The sequence below is a fragment of the Lampetra fluviatilis genome, chromosome 20, assembly GCF_964198595.1.
Source record: "Lampetra fluviatilis chromosome 20, kcLamFluv1.1, whole genome shotgun sequence".
NCBI lineage: Eukaryota > Metazoa > Chordata > Hyperoartia > Petromyzontiformes > Petromyzontidae > Lampetra > Lampetra fluviatilis.
The window spans coordinates 8054994-8070034 of NC_136294.1; the positions used below are offsets into that span (position 1 = coordinate 8054994).

Genomic DNA, 15041 nt, shown 5'->3' on the forward strand with positions numbered 1-15041 from the left:
CATCGATGGTAGTCATTATTCATAGAAATGCCAAGTTGGCTCAATCACAGGGCCCCCAGTTGATGCAAACGTACAGGGTTTTCTCACTGCAAACAGGTTGGGTGTGTTACCGCTGTAGCCTCACAGCAGCCGCAAGTGCCAAATAACAAAACACTTGCCCTTTAAAGTGACACTAATGCATTCACAGCGCACACGCTCCCAATGTGCTTCAGTAAAGCACTATGGGATTGCCGAGCGAGTAACAAAGGCCAAATATTAATGAAAGGCAGGGCAGATTTCTTTTACATGGCAATAAAAGTGCACACCGGCCCCGTTACCGGGCATCCCAATCACTCCGGTCAGACACTGCTATCCATAATGCAATGGGGCCTCGCAACAATGCCATGGAGCACACTTATTCAATTCCACACGGAGCCATCTCCACAAACCACACAATCGCTCCTACACCGAATCAGGCAAAATGCAATAAACGCACTGCCGATTTAATAAACTCGTGGCACCGCGCGGGGAAATTCCATGCGATCGGGCTTTCGCTTGCGCAAGCGTGGCCTCTGTTGCTGATTCTCGCGGGGGGGGGGGGCACGTGCCAACTTGCGCAGAAGCAAAGCAGATGTTGAGTCGAGCTGGCGGCCAGCTCGCGGAATCTCACCGCAACCCACGCCATCCCCACCGCCAACCCGCGGTATCCCTGTTTTAATCCTCGACATCCCAAAGCATGCCGAGGTGGCACGCGGTTGGTAAGCAACTCTCTAATCCGATGCTGACACCTCGGCGTCATCCTCCTACGTAAAAGGTCAATCGTGGCCGAGGCAATGGTTGTTCTTTTGCTCTCCCCCCAAACCACCCACCCCGCCAACTCCTAAGTCCTCCCAACCTTTTACAGCCACGCTCAATTGGTTCGGACAGTCCAAACGATGAAGAATATTGGGGCATGACTGACTGGCCCCTCGCCCAACCGCCCCGCACCCTTGCCTAGCAGAAGCACAGTGGATAATTAATAAATAAAAACGGGCTGTGGAGCAAAAGCTGAAAGTAAATCAAAACCTAAGGGGTGAGTACACGGGACACAAATTAATTTTGGCACGACTTTTACCGTCGTAAAAAAAAAACCCAAAACGCATCCATTGTGATTCACGTGATTTATTAAACACGCGTTTTAGTTCGCAGCAGTACTGAAGGGTTATATAATGCTCACTGCCTTAACTGTTGATGTGGCGCGTGGCGTGCGCATGTGTGCGTGCGCACATCCCAGGCGTGGTCGCCTGTGTTTTAAATCACACAGGGGACGCGACTCGAGTATGCAGCTGCCCCTTAAAAGGCCGGCATGTCAACGACAAATGGGTTACCAAACCCTTCGCCGGACGTTTACTTTTCTAGTTTTTTTTTGTGCGGCCACTTGCCCCGCTTGCTTTGTTTCGATGGACGCAGATTCGCAAAGCAACAAAGCAGGACGGAAGGGGTTAGTCGTGCATGACTAATTATAAATATCAAGCGAGCGACTGAACAATGTCAAACAAAGCAGAACTCTGCTGAAGTGACTCAGAAATTTGAAGCCGCTACATAGATTTGCCCAAATGCTGATTGCAAACATTTTCTTGTATTTGTTACGTAGTGAAGCAGACCCTGGCCTGTTTGCTTATTATTTTATTATCTGACAAATGGCTTTCCATAAAATGCAATGGCTTCTTCTGTATTTACTTTAGTGCTGCTGCTCACTCTCGTTTATAATGCACACTCCTCTGCATGCGTGATGTACGGAGAGCGTAAAATCACAAGTGCTCATTCACTAAACAAAACATTGTTTACTTCCGATTACGTTCCAATGCATGATAAACAAACAAGCGCGCTGCACTATCGTCAGCTAAAAACACGGCAAAAGGATCTTTATTCATATAAAAATAAACAAAAGTCACCATTTTATTTCGATGAAATGTTTTATTATCGAGTTCCCGAAGAGTTATTTTCTACCGAGCTTGGCAAACACACATGCGCGTTCTGAAGCCTACTCGTATTCATCAGACGTGAACGCTGGGGCTTGTGTGCAAATGCGGGTTGTGTTTGAACGATTTGCCTCACTGGTACTAAACACAAATAAATAAATGGTCTGTGAAAATGCAGTGAGCACCCCCCCCCCGCATTCCCTCCACTCGCCCTCTCTCAGCAATAACGTTAATGCGTTTCCTCTGGTTGTCAACAAAACAAAGCCATCACGAATGCACTTGGCAATTTAGTCCAAAGTAAATATGCATTAAAATTTCACAATCACACCTGCGGTATCACCGCGAATTACCACACGCTTTTCGCTCGTACTCTTCGAGGAATAATTAACCTGTTGTTCCACCACGGTGAAAATAGCAAAGAAGGTTATTTTATTCAGATAACATGCCAACCCCAAACGACGAAACAAAATTTTACATTCATTAGTTTATTACCAACAGATCCCAGATTTCGGCGCAATTTGGCCGTCGGGGGAAAATTTCAAAGTCTTTTTTTTACGAATTACAAACAATGTTATTGCAGAAGCAGCACTATATATTATATAATCTGCAAGTGCTCTGAGTGCCGCAAAGGAGTATCTCTTCCTGGAGATGTCTCCCAACGGGCAAGGATTTTAACAATATTATTTTTAAACCTGGTCATGGGCAACACACTGCTTGCAGGCAGCCCATAAACAATGATTTATTTTAACTACGGCGGTTATGTTAGAAATGGTAGCCTGACCGACAACTTTCAACATGCACGTAATGCGCAATGATATTCGCTGGAGGTGCGTTATCGTCCACTCTTGACTGCTCGATCAATACCTCCAATTTGTTTAGTGAAAAATAGTGCTCATATAAGTACTGGCAATGCTTTTGTATTCTTCTCAATTATTTTTTAACAAATGTGTCGAATGGACCACAGTTCTCAGCCGTAATGTTCCAACGATTAAGTTTACAGAAAGGCTCGCAACCTTCTTGTCAGGCGTAATGTTCTCGACATCTCCCTGCACAAACTTCCACTCTGCTGCTAAATTACATGTTCGATATGGCTACAAACAGACAAGGACCTAATGAATGACAACAAACCAAATGAATGAAACAACTATGCTGGTTGGCCTAAATGCGATGGTCGAGGGAGAGCATCGCTCATCCTGGGCATCATACTGCAACCCCAACTGGCTCGTAGTTTTATTTCCATTGTTTACAGCGAGCTGGCAAGGCCACAAAGCACCGATACGCTGCCTACCACCACAGCGGTAAAAACAGTGCAGCAGTTAAAACTGCACCGCACATCAAAAGACAAGAGCTTTTGAAAATCTATTTTTTTTTGCAATGGCAATGAGATGCCAAGACCGCAGGCAATAACTAGTTTCCCTTAGCTCGGCTGTCCTTCGATGCCTCTAGATATATATGCGTGTGCACACACACACACTATGGTGGGCAAGAGAGTCGAGTCTCATCATAGTTTTACTTTTCAGCCTGACAGAAGAGATATCTGCAGTGCCAAAAATAGTTGTGCCGAGGGGCATGTGGGCAGGGATTTTTGGCGAATCTTAAACAAGTTTGTAGGACGACTGGCAGAGTACTGAATTTTTACTTTAGACATGCACATTTTTTTCTATTGTGCGTTGTGCTCTTATAAGGCCATTGTTACATCCACAGAGCTCCTTATGAAACTTCTATTATAGATTCTGGGCAGTCACCAGACACTACTTTTCAAGTTCTTCTTAGAACAGCTGGAACGTTGGGTCATGTTTGTATGTACAAATTTTGAACTTCTTTCGAGCCCATGGGAGCATTCCAAAACGTTTACATTTTTATCAGCTGAAGCTGCAATGAATACCAAAGTATAATTAATAAAAGTGAGACGGGGGAAAGAGATTCTGCATAATGCGTCTGGTAAGTCACGTCACGTGGCGCGTCAGAGTTCAAGCTCCTGGTTCGACGGAGAAGGTATTCAGCCAGTTGCACGTTCACAACCACGGTCACGTTGGGTTTCTACACAAATCCGATGAGCCTGAAAAAAGAAAGGCAGTAAAAACATACTAATTGCTTGTTCCACCGCATATAATTCTTATAATGTAGTCCCAACACTGGATCATAATAATGGCTTACTCTTTCCATCAGTGTCAGGGAATCTTTTATTAAAAGCACATAGACCTGTTTGCTTGCAAAGGTCCCCTCCGTGACAAATTATTTTAGAGCAGAGGTTGAACTCAAACCAATGAACTCCGGACCCAGAGGTCACAGTGCTGCTCATTAGGCCCCACCGTCGTAAAGTCTCTGGAGCTCTTGTATTGTTTACAGCCCGCGCAAAGCACACGAGACAAAATCAGACATCTTGGCAGAGGAGACTGCCAAGAAAAGTTATTTCAACTGAAAAGATTTTACTTTATGCTATTAAACTGTTTACAAGGCATTTCAACAGCAATAATTCAATTTGCTGGTTTTCTATTCAGCCACTACCCACCCACCACCCCCCTTCCCCAGCTACTGGTCCCATCCAATTTCCCCCCCACCCACTCACACCATCTCGCACGAGAGATGCACCGAGCCTAAAGTTCACCGATAGCCGGCAAATAATCCTGCAACTTCTCAGACCCCTGGCGCCTTATCATCAGATTACACACGTTAAATATGATCGTTTCAATCGATCAAATGACTGCACGAAGCTTGGACAGAGCAACAACTTGTTATCTGGATAAATCAGCATTCAAAGTGAATGACAATGAGTAAAGGGATAGCAGTGCTTTGAAGGGGAGGTGTGGGCAAAACTAAGAACAATATCTCGATAGTGGTGGCTGGCAAACCTGTGCTTTTAAAGGTCGGCCCAAATACATGCAGTGAGCTGACACCACAAGTTTGAGAGATGGAATCCGAGCCACTCTACCAGAGCATTGCCATTATTTCCTACTGTGCCGTGCATTCGTAACCCCATGAGTGAGGCTCCGGTATGTGAAAGCAATATTTAAAATGCCGTGCCATGAAAATCCGTGCCCGTAAATGTATTCACGTGCGTGCTTGTGTGGCAAGCACCAGGGGATTAACGACATGCACCTCTACGTAGGTAATACACTTAAAGACCAAAATGCCCATGTCAGGCTGTTTCTGCCTGATAAATAGTGAGTGAAGCCCAATTGTTAATTTCTTTGAATAATGCAGCTGTATCTTTTACCATTGCCAATTCACCAAGTATGAAAAGTGGTGTCTTCATTTACTAAAAAAAAACCTTATGGTAAAATCTGAACAGGATAAATCCGGGTCAATTACTGTAATTGTGTGCCCACAAACTGTACACCCGGTGCCCAAGCCTTTACGAGAAAGATGCACCCAAAGGCAGTGAACGTGGCCATCACAAAGGCCATCTTCACACTGGAGTTAGGACGGCTTGAGTAATGCTTTGACGAATGCTTTATGCTGTTAAGCAGCCTCTATACACACTCGAACCACATTTATATCGATATAAAAACAGCCCACTCCGCTGCTTTGTAGACTACCTCCTGGGCGGACCTATAAATCGTTCCGAGGTGGCCACGCCGGCATAAGCCGCGCAAGCCGGCAATCTCACTTGCAACGTTAAGCTGCGGCCCGGCTCCAAAAATTTCGGGTCACACGGCTGGTGCAAGACGCCAAGACGCCGAGTTCCACTCTTTCCTGCGCCAGAAAAGCAGCGCGCGGGAGCAACAACCTCAGATCGAGACGAAACGACCTAAACGGGTGTTTTCCCGGCGGACAAGCGTGCCGGCTCACGAAAACTCCACGGCAACAAACCCCTCGGTTGAGCCGCGTTGAGCCCTCTGCGGTGCAACTTTAGCCCGCGGCGTGCCGAAAGCACGCCGGTGGGAGTCCGTGTACAGTATGGACGGAGCGTGCCCGAGCGCGCATGTGCGTGTGCACGCACTAAATCGTCGCAATTAAAGCGGCACCGCCATGGAGTGCGACCCAAACAGCAGTGGCTGCGATTGAGGCCAAAGGGTCCTCAGAAAACGGCGAGCAGGGAGTTTGCTGCCAACAATGGTGGGGCTTGTGCTCAGGAGTGTGCGGTTTTGGCCAGGGGAGAGTTTTACTGCTGCGGTGCACGCATGTGAAACAATTACAAACGGCGCGCAAATACTTAGGAAAAACATTTAATTAGCACTGCTGTATTGGGTGTACACTTTATATGCACACACGTGGCAGAAAGGTATACTTTTCCACACAACGGAATTCCTTGTTAATTTACATATTCAACTATTTCCTATAATTATACTCATTTTACAAGAGGCATGACGTTCACATGGAATTTTATCTCAATTCATAATAGTTCTTTACACATTCTAGATTGTCCTACTCGACGATACTACAAATGAAAGTGCCATTTACCCACAGCAATTCATTTAAATACTCATTCTTTCGTGGGAATAATTAAAATGTAAGCGCCACTCCATTGCCGCTTAAGCAAATTGCAACTGCACACAAGCCCAAACTCATAAACTTTAGGTTACATTCACATTTCTCGCATTGTTAAAACATCTGTGAAGAGACCTGAACAGACGAATGAAAAGTGATTACCTTATTATTTATTGAAATGTATCATCGTCTGAAATATTTGTGTTGGCCAGACACAATGGGGGAAATAAAAACGAGTTTTTTTTGGCCTGTTGAAGGCAGCGTTTAATCTTTTTGTAATTTAAATAATTAAAAAAAACACATTTCCACAGCAGAAGTACTGAATAGAGCACGAATATATGTTTTATGTAAGACCATCCCCACCTTCAGACTCCCCCGTTTTATCCGACAGCGGGAAAATCTACTCACACGCGGCACCACAAATTTTCACTAGAGGGTGCTCATAAAATTACTAATGCGACACAGACCACATTATTTTGAGGCTCCCACCAAGTTTAAAAATAAACACGCGTAACTTATGAACTTGCTATTCTCCGCATACAGTTTTTGGCTAGCCAACTACTTCACGGCTTGTGTCTTCCCCATGTATGTGTGTATGTTGAACTTCTTTCGCACCGTGCATAACCAACCGTGCTAATCGGAGGTGCAGGGGAAAGACAACAAACTAAACACAAAAAGCAGTTATAAAGAAATTATTTTACAATCTAGATTTTAAAGTGCATAATTCCAGTGGCTTCCTATTATCAGAAGGGCATTCCAAACGGCCGCAGAAGGCCATCTGAAAATACGCCATGCTTGCGTGCAAACGCCTTCCTACAAAATAGAGCCACATTTCTGCAACGTCAACTGCGCAAATAGAGTTGAAGCGCCGACATTTCTTCGGCCCCGAGAAGATCTCTTGCATGGGACAGCAGCACCAACCGCGCACGAGCGACACCGTGAAAGCACCAGCAGACGCTTGCAGATGCACACGCTCTGAAGCGACGTGCGATGTATCTGCAGTGTGGTTAGTGCACACGGAGGATGCGATGCGACTGCATGTGCACAATCTCAGTTGTCAACAGCAATGCGGGGGGGAGAATGCAATTCAAAATTGCAATCCGCCCATCAAGGGAACAGGACCAAGGCCCCGCAATAAACTCCGTGTGTCCATTCACGAGACAATAGATGCTCTGTGTAGGCTGTTCTCACAGAGGCAGGCAGTAAACGCTCGAATCATTCCCACGTACCGTTGTCTAAATGCGTTTAGTTGCACCTCAGCGTGTGCACAATCAAAGACCCGAAGCTCATTCGGATCTTAGTCAAAGTACAGGGCCACCTTGCTACTGGATGTTTGCACACACAGTGAATGGGCACAGTGCAACGCTTGCAGGCGTGAAGTCCTTTGTCGTTGTTATGGATATGCTCTGGCAGATGTTACCTCGGCGCCCCTGGTCTACAAACACTGCCACGTATTTACACATCAGGCAAGTCTCATGGCACTGCGGTCGAGTCTGACAATTCTCCACCGATGGCTACCGCCAACGCATTGCGCACAAACTCGGCGAATGTTGTTTTGGATTTTCCAGCGCGATGAAGAAAGGGGGTTCTGGTTTGTTTACCTAGAAAATCTCGGCAAAAAAAAGAAACACTGTGCAAAGCAGCAGCCGTGGCTTAGGCCTGGGTACACACATAGGTGAAAATCTGCACCATTGACCCCTTAAGCTTCCTCTGCTGACACTTCTCGACTGACCCCCGAACCAACTCGAGGCCGTTTCGCTGTCAAAGACTCGAGGCCTATGGAGATGAATCTGGGCCCTCGACGTGACGACTGCAATGCATAGAGGTGATAAAAAACCTCAGGGCTGCCATCGCGGAAGAGGAGCACGGACCCCCGGTGCTCCTGTGTGAACAGGTTTCTGTTGGATAAACCTTAAAGGGAAGCCACATTTTGCTTTGTAAACGTTTGACAAAAGCAGGCGTCTTAGAAAGCCTTGATAACACTTAACTTTTATGTTTCCCCAAGATACTCCCATTTCCGCCTAACAAACGCGAAAAAAAAAAACCCATTCAGCTTCAGCTACGTTTAATCGTCGTTTTAAAGGCCACCATTTGGAGACCTGTTGCACTAAGTAATGTGCGCATAATTGTACTTTATTTTTGGGGGGAAAACCTGACGTATATCATTTACCCGAAACTTTTCACGGATAATTCTTAAGCGCATCCCCGTCCGCTGCGGAGTTTCACTTGGAACGGCTCGGGCTGAAAATGCCAGGGCCGGCCACAGTTTCGGCACCGCAGCTTTATCAAACGCCGAGCCGAGCCCGCGTGCTTGCCATTTAAAAACGTGCAGCTGTTGGCACGGCTCAGAGTGAGCAGGTGCGCATTGGTGAAGGGAGCCCCCCCCCTTCCGCCCCACCACATCCTCACCACCATCAGCCAACTTGCCACCAGCCCCCCCCCCCCCAGGATACGGAACTCACTTAAAGTGCGAAAAGCAAACACGTTCCTTTCCTTTGCTGTACGACACAAGGGGGTGGGTGGGGGGTGTGTGCCAGCCATGATTGCCCGCCTGTCCGCTGCATCTTACTAAAATAATGATGCTGGCAAAATCGAGGCATCTACATATGAAAGGAAAGAACTCACGAGGGGCCACGTGTTAGAGGGGAGCTCTGGATTTGAATTTTTTTGTTCGCAAAACGCAATTTACCTTCAAAAAAGAAAATGTCAAATGGAGAAACATCTCCGGCGAGTCATATGTTACACCAACAGCAACACGCATAACAGAAGCGGCTTTATTCTCAGAGACTGGTATTGAAAAATTGAACAGTCGTATGCCTCTCAAGCCAGTGAGTACACACACACACTCCTTTTCAAGAGTAGTCTTACTGACACTTTTTAGGCTTCCGTCTTACGGTAACTTTGCTTTTTGTTGTTCTATGGTCCCCGCTGCAGTTGAAATCAGTGTGGGCCACCTCTGCCACAACTTCAAAGTGTTCAGAGAAGACAACAATAGGCTTAGTTGCCTTTGGTTATCGTGAAACCCTGTGATAGCCAACACTTGCATCGCCGATACAGCCATTAAGCTTATTTTAAAGTGATTAATTTGTGAATTCGTGCCCCAACCAAGCGAAAACAATGGTAGGCGATAAAAATATATCACAAACAACCAGGGAGATCCGGAAAAGGGACTGAGAGATGACCCCCAACATTATTCACTTAGGGCAACTGGACGTTGATAATGATGCCGAACAAGACCTTGCACGAATCACAAAGCCGTAGAAAAATATTTGAATTCTGGTGAATAAACCCCACTTTCTTTCTCCCTGCTGGTGCTACAAATAATGGGACCACTGTACTGCGTTCTGCTGACTCTCACTGGGGGTAAATGATAATGACAGTAGCACATGATGGTTCAAAAGAAGTCCTCCTTTGTGCAAGATAGGACACTAGCACATCTGTCCTTGATTTCCAGCTGCTCTGCACTATGGAGGGGGGGGGGGGCAAAGTCTTCACTTATTCTGGGTTAGAGGCTGCAGCACTGAACACTTGTGCAGTTCAAAGAAAGTATTAAGGGGCAGTTGCAAAGTGTGGCACCGTGACGCTGTCAAAACGGAACAAGAAGGACGTCTTAATTGGCTGCAATTGCAAACAGAAACGTGGCGTGTGCCGTCTCATCTTCTCTTTGGTTTCATCTTGTCTAAGTGCCTTAGCTTGGCTCCAGGAGCCGAGGGACCTAAAACCCACGCTACGAGGCTTCGATGAGAAAGAAATCTTGAAAAGAAAAACCTGGGGCAATATAGACCAAAAAAACAATACTGGAGGCCACTTAGGATGGCAAACGCTGCTTTCATTATTTGCTGTAACTTCTGCTTTGGGATGATTTTGAAAATAGGTCAAACGTAATCATTTGAAATCAGTGGCAGCAATGAGAATTGAAGGCAATGTTTTAATCAACACAGCTCTTTTTCAATACACATCAGTGCCATATAAAATCACCAGCAAGTGGTATTTTTAAGACTTAACAATCTAAATTATTTGTCTCTATCACTCACAAAATCCTACATTCAACACAAGCACAGCTGTTACTAAAACATTTGTTATATAACAAAATAAGACACGAGATAAAATACAGTGCAAATAATAAGTAGCTCATATGGCCTATAGGGGATTACTTAAAAACCTCAAGTTGGCTTATCCTGCTTGTGTCTCATTAAGAGGCTCAGGTGGGTTATAGTTTTGGGCTAAGGTCAAGGTTCAGACTTTTGTTGAGCTTGGTTATGGTTCGTTTCAGTGCACACATGAGATAACACAGTGTCCTTAAAGAAAGCAAAAGTTATTTGCGCGTCCTATATTTAACCATTTGGGGTGGTTACTTGTATTGCAAGGAATGGCTGTAAATACTGTTGTATACGTGTCACCACAACTTGCACCATCCTCTGTTGTCATTTTTCAATTTTGTGATTTTAACTTTTTTTTTATTTTACCAGGTAAGGCCAACCGAGTTTTTATAGCTCTTTTTTTCAGAAGCCACCTGGCCACAAATGATAACCCAACGAAGTGGCTCATTGTGTGGAAATGTAAACCAACCAAATCATCTAAACGCACGTTCTTTCTAAATGTGGAGGGGTAAAAAACCGGAGGACCCGGAGAAAAATCCACGCGACCACGGTGGAGAGAGAAAGACACACAAACTCCACATTTCTAAGCCGTCAGGATCGGGATCAAACCCACGACCTCCTCCAGTGGGAGGTAGCCAACATCTCGCCACCGTGGTCTCAGCAATCCAGCGACACAGAAATTGCTAGCCACCACCAGAATACAACGACGACGACGCCCAACCACACAGCAGATGCCGCGCTGAGGTGATCCCACGTCGTCAATAGTGAAATTTGAGGGTTTAGATAATTACTCTTAAACAGATGCAGTGAGAATCAAACCGGCGAGAGCATGCACACACTGAGAATGCCATCGGAATACTGTGTACGGCGTACGAACTGTGTATGTTGTACACACACAGTCACAGGCAGAAGCAGCAACAACAACAATGACCGGCGTTCGACACTAAGTGGCGGTGACATCACCACTGAGCTTGTGCCAGGCTAGGTGCACCTCGAGGCCACCGTGAAGTAGCAAAGGGCTCGATGCTGGCACGTTACGAGACGGACCCAGGTGCACACACACAATGTACACACTCACAACAGACAATACAATTCTAAAGCACCTTATATATATAGACAGTACACATACAATGCATACCTACAGCACAATGCATACACGCTACAGTTTATGTTACAGTGTACAAACACTGGACCGTGTGTATATTCTCCCAGCTGTGTACATGTAGTACACACACATGGTGCACATTGTACACACAAGCACTTTAAAACACACAACACTCTCAGCCCAGTGTGTACACAGTAGACTTTCACTGCATTGTATACACAGTACACATGCTGGCAATGCATTCACAGCATATTTACAACGCCTCCACTCGCACAATGTACACTGACAGCACAATGTATATATTATATACAGAGCACAGACATAGATCACACGGGACATGCATACATACTAAGACACACACATGTGGTGTATACACAATCACTGCACAATTGTGTATATGCGCACACACGATATACACACACAAGTACAGTACATCTACAATACACACAATGCATTGTTTCACACAGTTGCAGTATACACACTCACGTAGCGTGCAGCGTATACACACAAATCAATTGTTTAGTGTACAGCCAGTGTACACGCACTCACATGACGGTGTATAAACACTGCACGCACACAAAGTGCAGTACACACAACGCATTAGAGAGCTCTAACGAACATATAGTGTCGTGTACACACACACAATGTAGTGCTGCAGCAGTGTACACAGACACTGGAGTGCTCTCCAACACACAATGGACACACTCTAGTGTTCTAACGTACATAGAGTGTCGTGTACACACACAATGTAGTGCCATAACACAGTGCAGTGTGCACATTTGTCGTGCTGTAGCAGTGTACACACAGGCACAGTAGTGCTCTCTAACACACAATGGACACACACTCGTGCTCTTGCATACAGTGCAGTGTACACACTGCACGGCGCACACACAAAGCGCAGTGTGCACATACAGTGCAGTATAAACACACACAACACACCGTAGTTCCGTCATACAGTACAGGATACAACACATACCGTAGTGAAATCGCTCTCACAGACACACGCATCACAAGCATCGTGTCAGGCGGCGTAGAGAGGGGGGGGACACACGAGGACACACACGGGGACACACACACAGGGACACACACACATGGTGACACACACACAGGGACACACACACGGGGACACGTACCCAGCTTGCCCTTGGACTCTTCCAGGCGCTGGATCTGGTTCTCGAGGTACACCATGGCGAGCACCAAGCCGAGCGCCGCAAGGAACTGCAGCTTGGACGGCATGCTTCGCGCTAAGCCCATCAACTCCGCCTTGTCATGCCCGCGTGCGAGCACGTACCAACACGGGAGCGGGACACACACACGGAGAGGAGGAAGGAAGACGAAGAAGACGGCCGGAGCGGGTGGCGCGTGTGCGCCGCTCAGGGCAAACTCACGCGGGCCGAGCGCACAACGCCGCGTTGTGTTGCTCACGCCACACACACACACGACACGAGCGAGCGTGTCGTGCTCTGTCTCTGTGTGTGTCTGTGTGCAGGCAAGGAGGGAGGAACACGTGCTTGTGGGTGCTGTGTGGGTGCCGTGCGTGATCTGCGTGTTGTGTGTTGCGCGCGAGCGCGAGCACGTGTACTACACCCTGGGTCCCGCGCGCGCGCACCCCCCCTCTCTACCCCCTCCCCCCTCCCTTTACCCCCCCCCTCCCTTTACCCCCCCCTCTCCCCACTCCCTCTACCCCCTCCCTCACGCTCTAACCCTCCCCCTCGCCCTCCCTCTCTCCTCCCACCCGCTTTCCCTCCCCCCCTCGCCCTCCCTCTCGCTCTCTCCACCCTCCCCCGCCCTCCCTCGCCCTCCCTCTCGCTACCCCCTCCCGCCCTCTCTCTCTACCCCTCCCTCTCTCTCTACCCCTCCCCCTCTCGCCCTCCCTCTCCCCCCACCCCTCTCGCGCCTTCCCAGCCGCACGGCGGCACGCGCCGCTTTCACGGGGGGGATGGGCAGGGAGGAGGAGGGGCTAACGGGGGGAGGGGGCGACAGGGGTCAGTGAGAGGGGCGGGGTTTGGGTTGGGAGAAGGATCGTTGAGAGGGGGGAGGTGGCTGAGTGGGGGCGGGGTGAGAGTGGAGAGGAGGGGGGTCGAGAGTAAAAAGGTGGGGAGGGGCGGGGTTTGTGGGGGGGGTTAGGTGAGAGAGAGGCAGAGATGGCTGTGGTTGGGTGGGGGGGAGTTAATAGAGGGGGGGTCGGGATTGGGTGATTTTGGGGAATGGGGGCGGGGCAAGAGGGAGAAGGGCGGGGCAAGGGGGCGGTGCGAACTAGCTTGGTTGGTGAAAGGGGCGTGGTTACGTATTTCAATCAATTAAACGTAACAGTGAAACATGTTTACATATTTCGATTTAAAGCTTTCGTGACTGCAGGGATTCATCTTCTTGGTTCTTTCGGTAAAGTCACGTAGAATGGAAATAATAAAATAATAAAAATAAAACATAACAAAAGGTTTATTTTTATTATGTTATTATTTCCATAACAAAAGAATGTTTTATTTTTATTATTTTATTATTTCCATTCTACGTGACTTTACCGAAAGAACCAAGAAGATGTTTACATATTTTTTTCCTCGTATATGTACAAAAAATTATGTAAGCGAGCGTACTCGTCGCCGCCTGTCAAAATTTATTTTGTTTCGATCGTAAAAAAAAACACAACTCGTAAACGCGTGATTAATAATAATAATGACAATCGCTGGAGTTATACGGCACTAACTCCGAGTCGAACGTGGGGGAGGAACGGAGCGAGTGGCAGCATCTGTCTGCGAAAGAATCTTCCGGAAGATCCAGAGGCTGACGTTGCCATTGTAGAGTATCACTTTCTGTGGACGCCAAATAAAACAATCGGTAGACAACTTCCAGAATATAAAACTTCCGGAAGACGTTGACACTCATCGGCTGATGCTGACTAAATCAAATAAAGCAACGTTTTGGCTTTAACTTCATCGTTTTGTGTTGCGTGATTAAAATCCTGGTTGAGTCTTCCCAAAGATACCGAGTTTCGCTCACGAAACTGTTCAGAGGCTAGATTTGAAGCTAGATTTGAAGCTTTCGTTTCACGTAGGTGAAAATAAATCATACAAATAATAGAAATAATTATTTTATTTCTATTATTATTTCTATTAATGAATAATAATTATTTTATTTCTATTATTTTTATTTTCACCTACGTGACTTTACCGAAAAAAACCTAAGAGTATGTTCAGAGGCTGTCTACTACTGACGCCAGTAGAACCCATTCTGTTAATTTGCCAGTCATTGCCTTTTACCAGCATTATTGTCTAATTCACACACACACAAATACTTGTTCTAATGTGTTAATCTCATCCTCCCAATGATGCAATTTTTTTTATACGAGACATTACGTCAGGCATTAGACTCTGGGACCGCTTTGGACACCTACGTTGAAAATTCTCACGTCGCGACGTGATTGGCCGAGCTCTTGGCGAGCTGACCAATTGGAGAGGCCGTCCTCGC

General features: G+C 46.7%; 1 protein-coding gene across 1 annotated transcript in view; it reads right to left on the reverse strand.

The window, feature by feature from the left end:
• HS2ST1 (heparan sulfate 2-O-sulfotransferase 1) overlaps window positions 1-13185 on the reverse strand; it is a 58745-nt gene extending 45560 nt beyond the window's left edge. Inside the window, exon 1 of the mRNA XM_078865546.1 lies at window positions 12710-13185. Within this exon, the coding sequence (XP_078721672.1) occupies window positions 12710-12830 (121 nt within the window). The 5' untranslated portion in view covers window positions 12831-13185. The remainder of the gene's footprint in view (window positions 1-12709) is intronic.
• Window positions 13186-15041: the final 1856 nt, after the last annotated feature.